Source organism: Xyrauchen texanus, chromosome 38 (assembly GCF_025860055.1).
Source record: "Xyrauchen texanus isolate HMW12.3.18 chromosome 38, RBS_HiC_50CHRs, whole genome shotgun sequence".
In the NCBI taxonomy this organism is placed as follows: Eukaryota; Metazoa; Chordata; class Actinopteri; order Cypriniformes; family Catostomidae; genus Xyrauchen; species Xyrauchen texanus.
In genome coordinates, this window is record NC_068313.1 from 15,702,511 (window position 1) to 15,720,800 (window position 18,290).

The 18,290-nt window shown below is 36.8% G+C and overlaps 1 protein-coding gene across 1 annotated transcript in view; it reads left to right on the plus strand.

Annotated features, from left to right (window-relative positions):
• The window catches only part of hip1 (huntingtin interacting protein 1), a 90,370-nt gene that overhangs the window by 40,232 nt on the left and 31,848 nt on the right, over positions 1-18,290 (plus strand). The window contains exons 2-8 of the mRNA XM_052109723.1: positions 7,171-7,234; positions 7,566-7,708; positions 9,416-9,472; positions 10,980-11,060; positions 12,178-12,254; positions 13,771-13,832; positions 14,764-14,904. Of these exons, the coding sequence (XP_051965683.1) occupies positions 7,171-7,234; positions 7,566-7,708; positions 9,416-9,472; positions 10,980-11,060; positions 12,178-12,254; positions 13,771-13,832; positions 14,764-14,904 (625 nt within the window). The remainder of the gene's footprint in view (positions 1-7,170; positions 7,235-7,565; positions 7,709-9,415; positions 9,473-10,979; positions 11,061-12,177; positions 12,255-13,770; positions 13,833-14,763; positions 14,905-18,290) is intronic.

Here is an 18,290-nt window from a genome sequence, read left to right on the forward strand (position 1 = left end):
CCATTATACACTGCAACAAAATACATGTTTGATTTGTTTTGGTTTTGGCTTGTTTTCCAATATAAATATCTTAAAGTTCTTTAAAACAACATATATTTTCTTTAGCAGCTATACTGCAGAAGAAAGAATTGTTATCTGAGAATGTTGAATATTATTTTAAAAATACAAATATTTAAAAATATCTAAAAATCATTTAAAAAAGATGCATTCACCTGAGAAGCAGCATATAAGATATTTAGACTTGCTTTTAGAGAATAGATCTTAAAAATAAGTATATTTAGTTGTTACTGCACTCTCAGAAAAAATACACTTATATTCAAGATAAATTCTCTTAAAGCAAGTCTAAATATCTTATATGTTGCTTCTCAAGTAAATGTATATTGGTTTAAGGATTTTTAGGTAATTTTAAATGAAAACAAGGCAAAATCACTTTAAAGATTTTAAAGAAAATCACTGCAAATACAAAATTGTTAAATAATTTTTTCCCCTTTAATTCAGTGAATGTCATTTAGGGGTATTTTTAAAAGATGATTTTGTATTCTATCTTTTGTTAGTGAGTGCATTTAATACAACCTTTCAGTTAAGAGCTAAAGATTAATTTTTGCAATAATCACAGAATAGTTGAATAATCTTTTTATAATCATTAGATTAATCGATTATCAAAATAATTGTTCGTTGCAGCCATACTCAGTTCTATGTCTTTGTCGTTTAGCAAGTCTTTAAATTTTTTGTGAAGTTTCGTTTCCTTTGTAACTGGACGTTCATATTCTCTTAGTTGAACAGTTTACTACAAGTAGCCACGTCTCAAACTCATGCTATATGGTTAGATAGAAAGGGATGAGTGGAGCTGAGTGGGCTGCTCAAAATATAAATGTCAATGTTATGATAGTGCCTGGGGGGGGGGGGCTCAGTGTTTACACTTTTGGCTGAGGGAAACCCACAGATGGCTTACATATAGTTGTCATTGAACAGTAAACAAAAAGATATTGGATGTATTTTGACATCAAAAATGTTACACACTTCACCTTTTAGACAGATCAGTCAAATAATTGCTCAGGCAATCCACCAACAAGTCGATTTCGATAATATATTGTTTTGCACATCCCTAGTCGGTCAGAGAAACTTGGAAGGAATTGTCCAACTTCAAGCAATGCAAATGCTGCCTGAAAAACACAACACAAGACAAGACAAGGCAACCGTGTTTTCTTTTTCTCCTCATCGTGACAGCTGTGACTTAATGAGACACTCATCGCACAAATCCATCTTGTGTACACAAAGTCTTGCCTTGTCACCTTGAACGGTGTGTCTGTAACAGCAGAAGCCAGCTTAGGAGGAGAAGCAGAAGGCAATGTGTGTATGACAGGATCTTCATATTTTCATACACACCACAACAGCACTCTCTACCAGACTTTCCTGTCAGGGTTATCCCTGGCCTCTTCAACAGGAACGTTTCAGATGTTTGTTGCTGTGCTAAGCATGCAATGCAATTGTGAGCTGCCTTTTGAAATGTTTCCTTTGTTAGGTGCTTTATAAAGGGGGTCGCTCACCCAATATGGCAGGTGGACGGCATGCAGCTTCCTTAAGTTCAAGATCATTGTTTTCTATAAATGGATGCACGTAGCTCACTAGGTTTTGGAACGGAGCCTATATGTGTTTAAAGTCTTTTTAAATGAAAAGAGCTAAAGACATTTAGAGGAAGTAAGAAGTATGAAATATGCCTTATTTTGCTCAAGAAAACGTTGCTGCATCCCAGTTCGCCTACACGTACAGTACCGGTCAAAAGTTTTGAAGCACTTGACTGAAATGTTTCTCATGATCTTAAAAATCTTTTGATCTGAAGGCGTATGCTTAAATGTTTGAAGTTAGTTTTGTAGACAAAAATATATTTGTGCCACCATATTTATTTGTTTAATTATAAAACTAAAATTGTATTAAAAATAATATGTTTTTGAAATTGATGGCTTGGACCAAATAATAAAGAAAAGCAGCCAATAAGTGCCCAACATAGATGGGAACTCCTTCAATACTGTTTAAAAAGCATTCGAGGGTGAAACCTCAAGAAGTTGGTTGAGTAAATGTCAAGAGTACATTTCTGCAAATTCAAGGCAAAGGGTGACTACTTTAAAGATGCTAAAATATAAAACAGTTTTGATTTATTAAGTCACAACATAATTCCAATATTTCCATTTATGTATTCCATAGTTTTGATGACTTTACTATTATTCTAAAATGTCAAAAAAATAAAAACATTTTATAAAGAAGTGTTTTAAAACATTTGACCAGCAGTGTATTATGTATGCCCTTAAAGCTAATGAAACAAAATTTCATTCATGATCAAGTACACCAACAATCTGTCTTCCAAGCCATGTATTTGCCGTACTCTGATTCACTATGGTAAGCCAATAATAATTATTTACATTTTAGAGCTGTCGGGACAGATTTGGCGGGAAATTGCATACTTCCGTCAGTCATCCTTGCGTGTTTACGTCATATCCGTAAATATAGAAAAGAAGGTCCGGTGCTACTACAGCACATGTATGTGTGCGGTGATAAGTGTGGTAGTAGTTTGAAGCTGAAAGCTTGTTGCCACAACAAATTAGCAAACTTGACCATGGATCATTCAAAAAGGCAACCCCCTGGGGAATCAAAATAAAGAGACCTCCAACCAAGAAGAGTCTGCAAGCAAAATGGGAAAGCAACAGATCCCGTAAAAAACACGAAGCAACATCGGCTTGGCTTTTTCAGAGGTGGCGACAACTCCGAGATCTGAAAGGATTTAAAACTGACCCAGAGATGGAGTTTGACTTGTTCGACAGGTAATATATTTTATTGGACCAATAGTTAGCCAGGATGCTTAGCGCGGTAGTTCATTAGATAGCTGTAGCCCCTCTAATGGGGCATTTTATAATGGATTGTGGTACTGAAGTGCTTGATTTCATTTTCGAGGAAGGACGATGGTAAAAAAATTACTTTATGCTGGGAACAATACCAATCTCTAAACCAGTTACTATCTTGTTCTAGTTTTCACCATTTGATTTGATTAGCAATCGTAATGTCTAATGCCATTGTTGCCAAACTTTTTGAACGTTATTTATTAGAAGTAATTGTTTTCTGTAAATCAATACAACAGCGGAAGATATGCTACTTGCCTGCTAATCCGACATACTTGTATTTTTCAGTTATCAGTCTTTTTCTTTTCGGTGTTTATTTTATTTTTTTTAAAGGGGGGGGGGGCGGTTATGTTGTTGTTAGTGACATTTGCTCTGAAAAGATGATCATCTGTTTCCATGGTAACTCCTCAAACTATCAGATTCATCCGCACAAATGAGCAGAGCCAAAGTCGACTGACGTAATTACCATAACGATGTTCCTCCACAAGTAACTTGCAGTTCTGTGCTTAAATCACTAGATGGCCAAACGTTACATAGTGTGCACTCTATTTGTGATGGAAAAGTGTATACTCTTAATTGTGTAGCAAAAAAACGGTGCAAGTGTTGGGACATACTATCACGCCATAAAATCGCGTATTGAAACCAAAGACTCCTCAGTCGCATTGTTATGTGCATCGTGTCACTGTACACCGACCTGTCAATCATCCTTTTACAGTTATCATGATATGCATGCTACTAATTAAATTATTAATATCATTCATTAACTGTTCTTCAATGCTTCCTACCGTTATGGAGAAGAAACAGCATGTGGTAAATCTGTCACTGGGTGTTTCGTGTGGAGAGCTGCTGCTGTTTTGATAGTGATGCATGTAGTAATGTGTAGTTAATGCAAACCAAACTCATCTCTTTTCCTGCCATTATCTCAGTTTAATGTGTGATGTTCACAATGTGATGCAGATGAAATATAACACAGATAACAATTATATTTCAAGCAAAAGAGTTTATTACATTGGAAGAGAATCACAGTTCGAAAATCTACTGGAAAAAGTACACCATCTGGGCAACTTTGGGACACTCATTCCCACATACTATGATTTGGGACACCCTAATTCTAATCTCGGATACTGTTTAGGGTGGATGGGGTTCGGATTGGAACACAGGGTTCGCGTTGTATCATAGAGGCTGATAAAGGTTTATTACGTTCAGCTGACCGTGCCAAATATGTGATGCTTGTTTAAACAAGCAAACTGTTTACTTTGTAATAAACTATCAAAGTGTTGTATCCAGATCTGATGCTAATTTGGCATCTATGACAGAAGAGGAGACAATGTGTTGACACCAGATGGCTTTATAAATGTCTCTCTGAGGTTTGTTCTGCTTCAAAGCGTTCAACGTTGTGAGTGTTTGTGTTAGGGCTGGTCAATATAGCTTAGGCCTGTATAAAACATTTTATCTTAATATTTTTTTTTTATAGCCTTTTTATGATATTTTATACAAACCCTAATGCTCAAAATACTTAATTGTTTTGAGTAGGGAAAAATTTATTTTTAACCTTTGAGTATTTAGAACTTTGTTTGTTTTGAGTTCACACACCTTTTAAGTAACCTGAATTGTTTTGTTTTGAGTTTAATGAACTTGAATCTTTAAATTTACTGGAACTTCAATATAACTGAAACCGGGCAGGGGTTTCCCATGCTATTTCCCAGCATGCTTTGCATGGCACTCAACATGGAGAGTAAATGTTAAAATTAAGTGTTATGTAATGTGTCTTTGTTCAAGATGAATGTAACAGGGGAGTCTTGTTAGTGTTTAATGCTTTGCGGTGTAATTTGAAAGAGTTTGTGTTACGTTGGAGTTTTGGGGGTTATCATTATGATGGATAGTTGACCTTGAGCTTAGTTTGAGGACAGTTACAGGTTAAGTATGCTGAAATTGCTATGCTAATAAAGCATAGTGTTATCAGTAAGCATGCATTCACATAAACTTGATATTAACCTTCTGAAACTGTTAAAATCTGTTGTTTACATTATAAGGTATTGTTAATCACCGTAGCAACTACAGAATGGCACATGATGACATGAGGTTCACCAATAGTGGCTCTTCCAGGAGCAATGACCAATAAACATGAAGAAATGTGCTCAGTGTCACTCACACAAACACTAAACACCATCATGGTAACACATGTGAAATTTAAATAATGCAGTAAACATTAACTAAACAACATTAAATATAAAACAAAACACCCCAGTGTACATAACTGATATAAAAAATAAGAAGAAACATAACTATTCCCATAAAATATAATGAAATATGATGGGTCACGCAGGGAATTGTGTGAACGCCCGATTATTGTTTTTTACTCTAATTATAACAATAATTTACTGTAAAAAGTACATGTACTCTCTTGTTAAACAATGGACATTTTTACTATTAATTATTCTGGAAAAGCATACTTTTTACATCTAAAAGTTTTTATTTTTACAATAAAAAAACATACTGCATTTAAAAAAATGTTTACTGTAATTTATTAAAAAATATTAATTGTAAAATATAAAGTTTTATTTCTGTAGTATTTTTACAGTCTTATACCGTTACAATTGCAGCCCTTTTTTACAGTGTATGCTAGCATTCACTGTATTAGCTAGTACTTGCTAGCTAGTTACAGTAGGTTCCCTCTATTTGAAGTAAAGTCTTTTGGTGATTATGTCTGAAACTGTTTAAATAAATATTTGCATTTAAAAAGGTTTAAACTGCTTGATGTCGTGTACCTGCTACAATTTGATCTTGCTGTTCTGCAGTTTATAATGCGCTGCGAGGATCACCCTGAAGCACTCCGGTTAAATTGAAGCATGCCATTATGTGCTCAGGATGCACATAAGTGGTTTTGTGCCTTTTTTGGAGCCTTATTTTTTACTGTGTTAGTTTTGTGCAATAAGATGTTATAATAATTTAGCCTATTTATTTGTTGAATAACCATTAGTTATCATGTTAAAATGATGCACTTAGCATCTGTATATCCCTTTCAAAAACGATTATCATGGTCACGTGAACAACAGAAACGGAGATATTTCTTGGGTCAGATATGGTCTTTGATTCAACTACTAAGATATGTATTTGAATTTCATGTTTATAATGATTATTATTATTATTTTTGATCATCTAGAAACTTATGAATTCAACAGAGTTCGTATTTCAAGGTGCTGTGGGAAATCAAACTCTTAATACCTTATTTTTATTGGGCTAGTTTTAATATTCATGTGTAAACCACTTTACTGATTTGGGTGCTGACTGTGCTTCTGTAATATATATGTTTGTTTCCTACTTAGTAACCGATAGGGGTGGGCGATACAAGTGATTTCTAAACCAGTAGAAATTTGGCAAAAATCACCACTGCACCTCATTGTATTCACGGAACACGTACGCAGTACACATTCTATCATTGACCATTTTGAAAATGGTATGATGCCTCCCAACCAATATTTTGGGATACCAAAGTAAATTAATTGGCATTCTTCTCAAGATCTAAACATGCTTCTCATCTCACACACGCAGTGTTGCACGTGATTGTCGTGGTGTGTGTGAAGCATATTTAGTACTTATTCATCTTGCTTAGTGGTTTATGTTAATTTACATTTAGTTATTTAGCATACTCTTTTATCCAAAGCGACTTACAAATGAGACACAGCAAGCAATTTAGAAGACCTATAAAGAATAAAGACCTGAAGAAGTGAATTGAAGAGGGTGCCATTCCATTGGCTGTCCTGAAAGCCAGAGTCGAAGCCTTGAATTTTATGTGGATAGCTACAGGTAGCCATTGGAGTGAATTTTATGTTATCAAATTTACTTCGGCAGCCCCAAAAAGTTTCAATGCGGGAAAAACCCTGGGAGCCTAATTATACAAACACCTGACCCACTCATTTTGCAGATCCCTTATAAAAAGTGCATTAATATCATTATTAAGATTCAATATCCAGCCCCATCCTATTGTGAATATTCTATATATCCTCCCACCTAGTCTGTGTATATGTTTATGGTTGGAAAATTCATCAAAAACCATTAGGAGCTCAAGTGCACTCCTTGAACTGAACTTCATTTGTATTCAGTGGCTGTTGCACAGCGGTGGTTAAAGTTACTCAATAAGCCTCGGCTGAAACACTTAAACTCACTGTTTCACACAGCACACAGGACGGCTCTTCAGCCATGAGCTGTTTTCTAATCTTTAACTTCTCTATGAAAGCAGAATGAAGGCTTCGTTTCCTATTCCTTCTCTCTTCCACAGGCAGTGAGCATCAACAAGGCCATCAACATACAGGAGGTTGCTGTCAAAGAGAAACATGCCAGGAATATCCTTTTGTTTGCGTTACCCTGAAAGAGAAATATTCTCAAATATGGGCAAACTGATTAAAGGAATAGTTCTGTCATAATTTACCATTACTCATCCATATGTCGGTCCAAACCGGTATAACTGAATATCCCGGTTCGTCTTTTCTATACAGTGACCGTAGATAATGAGTCACTTCAAAGCACTAAAGGACCCAATAGTCACTTAAAAGTTGTTGTATTTTAATGAGGAAAGAATTGAGGGCACCTTTACGGTTACCTCAGAGTTAGTTTTCTGGAACCACCTGTTTACTTCTGTGCCCCCCAGCCCTTCTCCTTGACTTCAGTCTTTACCTTGCATATTGGGAACGCATCATGAAAAGGGGGCTCACACCTTCTGGCTTGCTGTCAACCGCCTGCCCCTCTCCAGCAATGCAGTCCTCTGCTGGAAATTTTGCCATGTCTTCCACAAACTCCTGAGAGATGGCCATCCAAACGTGAGTACTCCGACATTCAGGTCTAATTGCACCTCTATCTCTTTCTTTGAATTGATCTCTTTTTCTCTTGCACTATAGTTCTCCCCATTGTAAACTCAACATATCAGTGATATAATGCATGTATAATCCATATTCAGCACTTCAACAGCATCTTCCATGTGCTCGATTCTAAAAACCAGTGAGCTGCCGGCCTAGACAGCATTTTAAGGGATCATATTAGGCAGGATTTTACCGCAAAGGCTGATCCAAAACATGAAGCTGCCTTCAAAGATACATAATTTTGGTCAAATTCTAAGGCAGCAATGCACATGGAGTAGCTGCTGGGACTGTACTACCTTGCAGTACGATATATATTGCGATGTATGCACCACAATTCATTATATTTTGATGCATATAAGTCCATAATTGGATTGTGGCTGAAACTACAATTATTAAATATGTAAGAGACCCAGCGTGTTCAAGAGAATGAGTGTGGAACTGGGGGTTCAGTTTCAGTCTCTGACCATACAGAGAAATGCTTTTACGCTTAATTCGATGACCTGCTTCATCCTAGACTGCAAAAGTGCCCTCACACTTTTTCAGCCATCTTGTTCCGGAATAATTTTTTCCATTTTCCATTCCATAGGCATTTTACTTCCCAAAAAAGTTCCAAGCCATTAACCAAACCAACCAGCTCTGAGTTGAATCATAACATTACAAACTTTGATTGGAAACAAAAAGTGTTTGAAATCTGAGAAAAAGACAAAGGAACAAGACTAATTAATGTCATGAGGGAATGACAGACAATGTTTGGCATTGTGAGTGATGTGTAAGTGACGTAATCAAATAAAAATATAAATTTGATTTGAAAGTTGTTGAATAGAAGAATAGAAACGATATCTTTAAAGTATATTGCAAAATATTCAGATATATACAAATATATAAGGAGTTTGATAGAAGGACATTCTTCACTAGCAGGGCTGCATTAAAGCTACACTTGTCTAGTGTAACCTCTAGTGGTTGAAACATAAAACTGCAAGTTACTTGCTGAGGAACATTGTTTTGGTAATTACGTGAGTTGGGCTTTGGGTCTGTTTTTCTGCATGGATGAATCTGATGGCCGGTGTAACCATGGTTACAGGTCATCATATTTTCAGCGCGAAAGTCACAAGACATCAAAACTCACCCCCTCCCCTCAAAAAAATTAAATAAATAAATAATAAAAGAAAAAGATGGATATCTGAAAAAATGTCAGGTGAGTAGAATCCTGTATCTCCCGCTATTGTATAGACATGCACACATAGATGAATGAGCAGTTATATTAACTTTTTATATTAAATGTTTTCTTCCAGTTCTGGAAGATGATTGGTTGGCCAGCCAAGCTACAATACATGAACAGCTATTATGTGAAACACCAGTTCACCTAGAAATTATAAATTGGCCCCAAAAAGTATTTACAGGGATCAGGGATCTAAAGTACTGAGTCAATATAATGAGAAAGTATTGTAATATCGATTTATGATTGTTTCAGCTCGTCTCTAGTTGCTGCCTATAAAGAGCATTACAGATCTGCTACTTATGCAGATCTATTTCAGTTAGTATGTTGCCTTAGAAGGCAGCTGCCAATGCGGTAGACAGCAAGGCAGTTCACTAGGTTTTGGAACACAGCTATGGAGAGTTGTACCATTGGATGGTGTCTCAAACTCTCCCCCCCCTCTCTCCCATCAGGTCATTAAAGACTCCATGCGGCACAAATCTGACCTGAACGACATGAGCAGGATGTGGGTAAGTGGGTAATTTGCGGCAGTGGCTTTGAATGATTTCACACTAAAACAGAGGCACACTCAATACAACTCTCGATCGTATTGAATGCAGCCTTGTCAAGTTCCCTAGCATTTTCATCTCATTGTGGAAATTGTCAGCTTGTCAGTCTGCAAGCCATTTCATTACTGCTGACTGACAGCTGAATAGGTTGGCATTCTGTGAATGAGTCAGAGACACTTACCTCAGCATAGGAGAGATGATCTGTAATTAGCCAACGAGGACGTGTTTTTTTGTTTGGCATTCTTGAGGAACGCATGCAGAGCACTGTACTTTGTGTACTAGTCATGTGAAGCTATTCCCAGACATAACTCTTGAAGTCAACATAATGTCAGTACTGACCGTATTCACTTTTTTAAAGGGATAGTTCACTGAAATTCACTTTGTCATCATTTACATAAGGGGTTTATTTTATGATAATGACCCACTCTGTGTACGTTGTCCTGCTTATTACATGGTTACTTACCAAATGTATAATTGAATAGACATTAATGTTTTGAGTTTAAATTATGTTAATAAGTGAGAAGAAAGAGACTTCAGAAACTGCTGAATTCAACCTCTGGTTTGAGTTCCATTGGTTATATTACACCATTGACCATCTGACTGCTCTTTATCCCACTTATCACACAATTGTTTGACAGATATATATAAGTATATGGACATGAAATGATGATTTGTGTTAAAATGACATTACAAATGACTTTTTTCTTTGAGAAGAGACACCAGAGTCTCCAGAAACATCTGAATTCCAGTTCTGTTGTTGTTAGCTATATTATGAAAGTGACTGTCTGACTGTTCATTATCCCACTAATCACACAATTACTTGCCAAATGGATAAATAAATAGAAGTCAAATATTAATTTGAGTAGAATTTATTATGTAAGAGACCACGAGTCACCAGAATAATGACAAAAATAAACCAAACTATTTGACTGCCGAATGCTGGGATTGACCTTTAAGAATCAAGTATTCCAGAGAGCCATGTAATAAGCATTCCTCATCCTTTGTACAGATAGGTTCCACAGCAAACAGAAAGAATTTGATGGAACATGCCGAGTTGCAACTTTTTGTTACTGGAAATACCTTTAGTTGTACCCTGCCATGTGTTTGCTTATAATATGCTAAAGGTTTCGACTCAGGAGAAATACTTCCAGTGAACACTTCAGCCCACTTCCTGTTATAATGTCACAATGATTGATAAAGGGAACAGGAAGTGAAAGCATGTGCTCATATTCTAAATGTGCAGCTGGCTCTATTATGCATGTATGCGCAAACATGTTCACACACACCAAACCTGACCTTAATCTGCCCCTAATGACTCACACTTTGAATTGTGAAGCTGATGAACAGAGTAAGTTGAAGCCTCATTAGCCTCTACTGCTGCTTTAGAAAGGCAACAACATAATTTCATCCTGAAGTTATCAGCCTTGTCCTTTTCTTCATTCTTATCTCTCTCTCTCTCGCCCATCAGGGTCATTTGAGTGAAGGCTATGGGAAGTTGTGCAGCATCTACCTCAAACTGCTCATCACCAAAATGGAGTTTCACATCAAAGTGAGTGAATGAGGCCTTGAAGGAGATCTCTTCAGAACATCCATCTTACAACTGTACCCCTCAGATTTTATTTTTTGCTCTCCTTTTAAATTGCCAGTCTATATCAAGTTCACATCAAAATTGGTGGTTTGTTGTATGTAGTCAATGTCCATTAGCTTTGAAGCCATCTATATGCTAGTGTGCTCCTAAATGCTGTCAAAACAAAAGTTTTAGCAGATATACACAAATAAAATTGTCAGTCTTTCTCCTTCAGGGCCTATACTAATGTTTGTCCAATAAAATCTTTCTAGAATGAGAATTCCCCCCCTCCCCCCCCTCCCCCATCAAATTAGATGACGAGGCATTTGGCTACCACTCATAGTTACTCCCTCCGGTTACTCAATTACTGGGTAGAAATCACATTGCATCAACACCCACCGTGGGCCTTTGCGATGCTTTGTTTTAATTAAACAGTTGGATTCCCCTGGTCTGGCGCTGCTTCTATGTCAGCTGCTAGGCGCTAGCCATAGCCGGAAAGATCTGTGAGGAGGGACTGGCCCACATCTAGAGTCACCGGTGTGCACACCACCTGCCGGCTCTTCCCTCCTCGTGGCATATCAGACACCCCTTCTACCCGCTAGCCGCCCGGAAGGGGTAGGGAAGAGTGGGCCGCGAGGAGGAGGGGGAAATGTGGCGGAAGTGCCCCGGGACAGCCACTCCTCCAGCCGCGCCGTGGACCCAGCCCCGCTACGCATCCCAGCCTGACCGGCCCACCCCTTAGAGCCACTCCTTCTCCCAAAATCACGAATCTGACTTGCTGACTTCCCTTACCTACCTTGTTCCAACATGCCAGAGGCTGTTCAACTTGACCCATTTTTTAAATGATTTAAAAAGTTTTAACATCACAGAAGCGAAACTAAAGGCTGTTAGCTATTTTGAACTATTTAAAACCCTTCGTTTTGTTCCACCCAAACTTCCTGTTTTAATGGTAAGTATGTAATTACAAGAAAGAAAATTTTGTTTGCCAAACCATTTCATGGGGTTCTTTAAAAGACGTGTGCTGTCACAGTCTAACATCTACTCTGACACACTCTTTCATCTGTCACAAATCTAACATAAACCCCAACTGCTCTCCCAGAATCTTCGTTTCCCTGGCAACCTTCAGATGTCAAACAGACAGCTTGATGAGGCGGGCGAGAACGATGTCAATAATTTGTGAGTACTGCTTTGTCTCTCACATGCTGTGTTTTTCAGTCCCTAATACGCACGTACCTTTAAGGGGGTCATACGCCATGCGCATCTGGTGGACAACAGTGTCCTAAAATTTGAAACCACTGTTTTCTATGAATGTTCGCACATCAGCACCACCATTCTACACCCAGCTACCATTTTAAAGGCTGTTCATAATTTTGCTGTGCCACTTGCAAAAATGTTCATTAAATTACATAAATTTGAACCCAAATTTTTATCAAGGGACACACTGTATATGAATGACTTTAGGCTAGAAAATACATTGCGTATAAGCAATATTTCAGTAACAAGTTTGTCTTTGTAGTTTTAAGTTGAATAAATCCTAGCCGTTGTGTTTGTTTTGTGCTAACACATTTTGTGATACCGGTCAAAAATGACCGGCCTAAGATTGTTTATAAATCTCTCATATTGCATACGTTATCACACGATATTGCATTCGATCTTTTTTCAACTTCTTTTTTTATTTATTATTATTTTTATTTTTTTTACATATTTAAAAAATATATTTTTATTGATAGAATGTTTCATTGAACTGAGCTTATACCAGGCCAGTGGGAAGGCACTCTGCACAATAATAAAAAAAAATTATAATTATGTAATAAATGAATAACCACTTGCTTGATCTGAACAAAATAGGTGTAATTTTAAAGCCTAGAATCTGGACTATACAATGCATATAGCTGATCCTGCCAATTCTTAAATAATACTTTTTAATTGGCTGACAAATTGGAACTGTTTTGTTATCATCATTTGCAAATTTGTGATCACAGCAGTAATATTCAGTTGTTAAAACATAAAAAAGATGAAATAGCCATGTGTTATGTCGTTATAAAGGTCTCAATTAGTAGAATGCAGTGAGCAAATTTGTTTCACCTTGAGGCCAAATTTGCAGTGTGTTAGTGTATGAAATTCTGGTAACACAAGTATAATAAAGTGAAATAAAACCAATAAAATGTAAACAAAATGGCCTACATATTGTTGTGTTTTCAGATACCATTTCTGAACAAAGTCAAAGAATGTTATTCCAATTGGATTAAGTAAAAAAAATTATTGTAAAAAAAACAAATGTAATCCAACATAAGGGTTAAGCTACTTTTTTTTTTTTTTTTCCATACAGCGACCTGCAAACTCATAGACGTAACTTTTACGTAACTACATATTTAGCTTTTGTCTTTATGGTAAATACTTAAGATTCACTGTTTTGTGCTGCCACCTATTCACTGCATCGACATTTTCTGTGTGCGATACCTTTGCGTTATCTTACCCGCTACGTGCCGTGGCGCTTCTCGCCTGATGTGCGACCAGCTTGAATTTGAGTTGTTCATTCTGAGATGGTACGTTTCGAATGTGTTTACTAAGGCAAGCATCACTATTGCTATTCTTCATACTTGGGGTTAGGGATTTCAGCAAACAGCAAGCCCTACTTTGACATGTAATTTGTCACACTTGTTTCATTCCTCTCTCCTCTCAACACATGTAGCTTCCAGCTGACGGTGGAGATGTTTGATTACCTGGAGTGTGAGCTGAATCTTTTCCTGGGTGGTAAGTTTGAGGCTGGGTGCAGGTGTTTAAGCAGCAGTTACCAGCATGCGGTTTTATGCCCCCTCTTATATGTTAGCTCAAGATGTCTGTACTGTGAGCGTGTGACTACGTTATCAGTTGAATCAATTCACAAATTGGCCTGAATGATTCAAAAGGGAATTTGTTTGAATTTAAATTATTTTAAAATCATATGTTGAGTAATTCATGACAGATTTTATTTTTTTTGTTGAACTATCCCTTTAAGTGCAGAGCTAGTTAAATGTATCCAGTGTTAAAAATCAATCCAAAACACTGCTCTATCTCAGTGTGCCTGTGCTGGAAGCATTAGGAGGAAGTTAATGAGTGTTGTTGGCTGCAGCACAGTTCCCTGGCACAGGAAACCACACCTATGTGTGCTGAGGAGCCTGCATCACTGAGCAAGAGTCAGAGGGAGGGGGATGAATGTGAATGAGGAAACGGTCCATGAGACGGGTGGATTGAGAAAAAGAGCTTGCTGAAGGGAGTGGATTGAATGAGGGATTCATAAAAGAAAAGAATAAAACTTTCTTTTTAAAGGCATAGTTCACCCCAAAATGTCTGTCATTTATTCCCCATCATGTTATTCCAAGGTGCATGACTTCCTTCCTTCTGTGAAACACAAGAGAAGTCTAAGTCACTATTCACTTTCATTGATGAAAGTGAATGGTGACTCAGTCCTTGTCATTCAGTCCAACATCTCCTTTTGTGTTTTTGAAGAAGAAAGTCATATGAGTTCAGAACAGTGTGAGGTTGATTAAATGACAACATAATTTTCATTTTTGGGTGAACTGTCCTTTTAAGAATTTTTCTATTTAGAGCATTTTGAAAATATGTTTAAGGCCCATGACATGAAAGGATATGTGTGTAAGCTAAATGTATTTCAGAGTGTTTGTGTGTGTGTGTTTCTCCTCAGTGTTCAGCTCGTTGGATATGTCTCGTTCAGTGTCGGTGACGGCAGCGGGTCAGTGTCGTCTGGCTCCTATGATTCAGGTCATCCTGGACTGCAGCCATTTGTACGACTACACCGTCAAACTGCTCTTCAAACTCCACTCCTGTGAGTCCAGCCCCCTACTGTCCATACACAACGTCTCTTGTCTCTCACACACACAGAGGAAAGATTGGCCCATCTTTAAGCCCCACTTTTGAATCGTTACTGACCAATCTGAAACTGTTGCTATCCACCAAATTGTCAGACAAACAATCGATTTTTTTCTAATCCATGTTTATGTAAGTCCAGTGTGGTTCGATCTTTTCTGTAAGATTCCATTTAAAATCATCTAAACATATGGTAAACCTGGGGCACTTGTTATAGTGAAACAAGATACCCAAAAGATGATATATGGGGTATCTTTTTCCTTTTCTAAATATTAACAATAAATCTTGAAGTTCATGCTATTGATTTAACTATGCATCAGCACTCATTTACAAATGAATGTGTATAGCATCAATAATAATGATTTACAGTTGATTCAAGTACATTTATACTCACTTTGATGACATTTAAAGAGTTCATAGTACCATATTGAGTGTATTGTGGTAACATTAGAAAGTTTGATTTCCTGTACAGGTATTAGTAATTGTAATCAATATCAAATCAAATAATATTCCTTTATTGTCTCACACTATTGTCACTTGGGTGCAGTTCCGAGCAACATAGCAGTCATGACAGTGATGAGACATATACCAATTTACAATAAACATCAGATTTACACAACACAATTTACATATCTAATATGCAATGTACAGTATACAATACGCACAATATAAAAAACACATACACACAATATATAATACACAGTATACAATAAAAATAGTATATTAAATATATACAGTAGATTGTATTGTGCTGTATTGACATTCAGGCTGTTGGTTGATAGTCAGTTGCCAGTGTGTTGTTAAGTGAGAATATAATTATGACAGTCCAGTGTGAGATATAAGATTAATAAAGTGCAGTGTTGATGTATATTGATGGTGAGTGATCAAGAGTTCAAAAGTCTGATTGCTCGGGGGAAGAAGCTGTCATGAAGTCAGCTGGTGCGGGTCCTGATGCTGCGATACCGCCTGCCTGATGGTAGCATTGAGAGCAGCTCATGACTCGGGTGGCTGGAGTCTCTGATGATCCTCCAAGCTTTTTTCACACACTGCCTGGTATAGATGTCCTGTAGGGAGGGACGCTCACCTCCGATAATGTGTCTGGCAGTTCGCACCACCCTTTGCAGGGCTTTGCGGATGAGAGCGGTGCTGTTGCCATACCAGGCAAATTATATTATTGATGGATTATGATAAAAATTTGCCTTTGCTCTGAACCTATCCATCACACATGTTTTTTTTTTTTTTACCAAATTGACCCTTCCTTAACCCTCTGGGATCTGAGGGTGTTTTGGGCCCTGGAGAAGTTTTGACATTTGTGCTTTTTTCAGTTGCTTAAAAACACATTCATGGCTAAAGTCTGATAACACTGTATTCAGCACAAACTGGGCTACAATAATATGTGAGCTACATGTTTGTATTTTTGAGAAAATAACGTTTATGCATGGTTTTTGAAAAATAAAAAAAGTTAAGTCCCTGAAATAAGGCCATATAACACATACTAAACATTTGTCCACAAGCCTTTTGAGAACTGGATCTTGTAGCCTAGAGTTTTTGCTACAAAATGATGTGAAAACCATCCTGATCACTCATTCATACAAAACAATATAGTAATTTAACTTTTTTAAGGCAATTTTAGTGTTAGAAAGGTCATATGCGAGGAGGCGTGAATGATCATGAATATTGATTGTAATTCACACCTGAGAGACAAAAGACCCCTCCCCTGGGCCTATCAATGAGGGATAGAGAATGAATGTGAGGAGACTTAATGATCAAAATCAAGTTTTAAGTTAAAAGAAGTAATCTGACTACATTTTCTTTACATAAAGACTTTACTTAATTTTAGACCTACACTACCGTTAAAAGAAGTCTCTTCTGCTCGCCAAGTCTGCATTTATTTGATCCAAAATATAGTAAAAACATTGTGTGAACTATTTTTACAATTTAAAAGAACAGTTTTCTATTTAAATATATTGTAAAATGCAATTTGTGATCAAAGCTGAATTTTCAGCATCATTACTGCAGTCTTCAGTGTCACATGATACTTCAGAAATCATTATAATATGCTGATTTTCTAATATGGGCATATTTAAAGTGCATTTTACTCATTTAACCTGAACACATATTTGCAAGCACAAGCTTTGATGATGATAACGAGGCAGCATAAACACTTCTTAAAATATAATCTAAACATTCATATTATTTTTATATCATATTACATTTCATATTTATATCATACAGCATACAATTTAAATACATCATTTAAATGTAACTAAAACTTGCTTATTAGGACATAATCAAGTCATTCTTCAAAATACAAACGTTAATCGCAGTCCCGCTCTTCTTATGAGGAAAATGTTAACTCTTCCTTAATATCCAGGAGTTTCCTCGCCTGTGTATCGTTACAAACGCGCAGAAAAATGAATGAATTGTTTAAATCAAACCTCACTGTTGGGGGCGTTCACCATTTGACTCGATCATCTCAGATCGAATGGCGCACTCTGCTGGTGGGTGTGATCACATTAGCTATAATGAGATGAACCGGTAAAAAATTTACATATCTTAGTTTCATACAGATTACATTGCAGGAGAATATTTGTTTTAAATTTTGAATTGTTTTATTTAAAAGTAGAAATTTTTAAGATTTCTTTAGACACATGTTTCATGTTTGTGTGATAAGTATTCGCAGAGTTTCAGTTCATTTTTGTGACGTGTTTCAGAAATATGCTCGTGAACACTGAGACTGCTGATAGCTCACCCTTATTATTTTCTTTATTTTACAAAAGCACAAGATTTTGTTGTTATTGTGAGTGTACACAAATAAAAGTAGACCCTTTATAGTCTCTAATGATGTCTTACACTTATCTGTATACCCAAAAATTTAGTATTTTAAGTTGTTTCCACTGTAATGACGAAAATATCCAGCAGGATGCGCCGGCGCGTCCGTCGACCCCAGAGGGTTAAGCTCCGCCCCCCCCTTGGTTATGATCGATTGCTCTGACAAGCTCTGCAGAACTCCCCATTGGAATGAATGGGAGATTGCCGTGAACAGTGGTTTTTGGTCAAATATTCTCATGAACAGAATAGATAATATTATAACGTGGGATGGAATGAAGAGTGATATTGTAAAACATATTTATCTTAAAGAAATGTTTAATTACCGATTTTGTTAAATTACACCGTAATTTGATTGGAAACTGTGCTGACCCTGAATCAGAATTGTGGCAAATGATCATCACAGTCACTTGAGGAGGGAAAGCATCATTTGATAGTGATGACAAACCTCATAACATTAGTTTGAGTGAAAAGAACTGCTTCTAACGTCTTATAACACTCACTTTGATGCTGAAC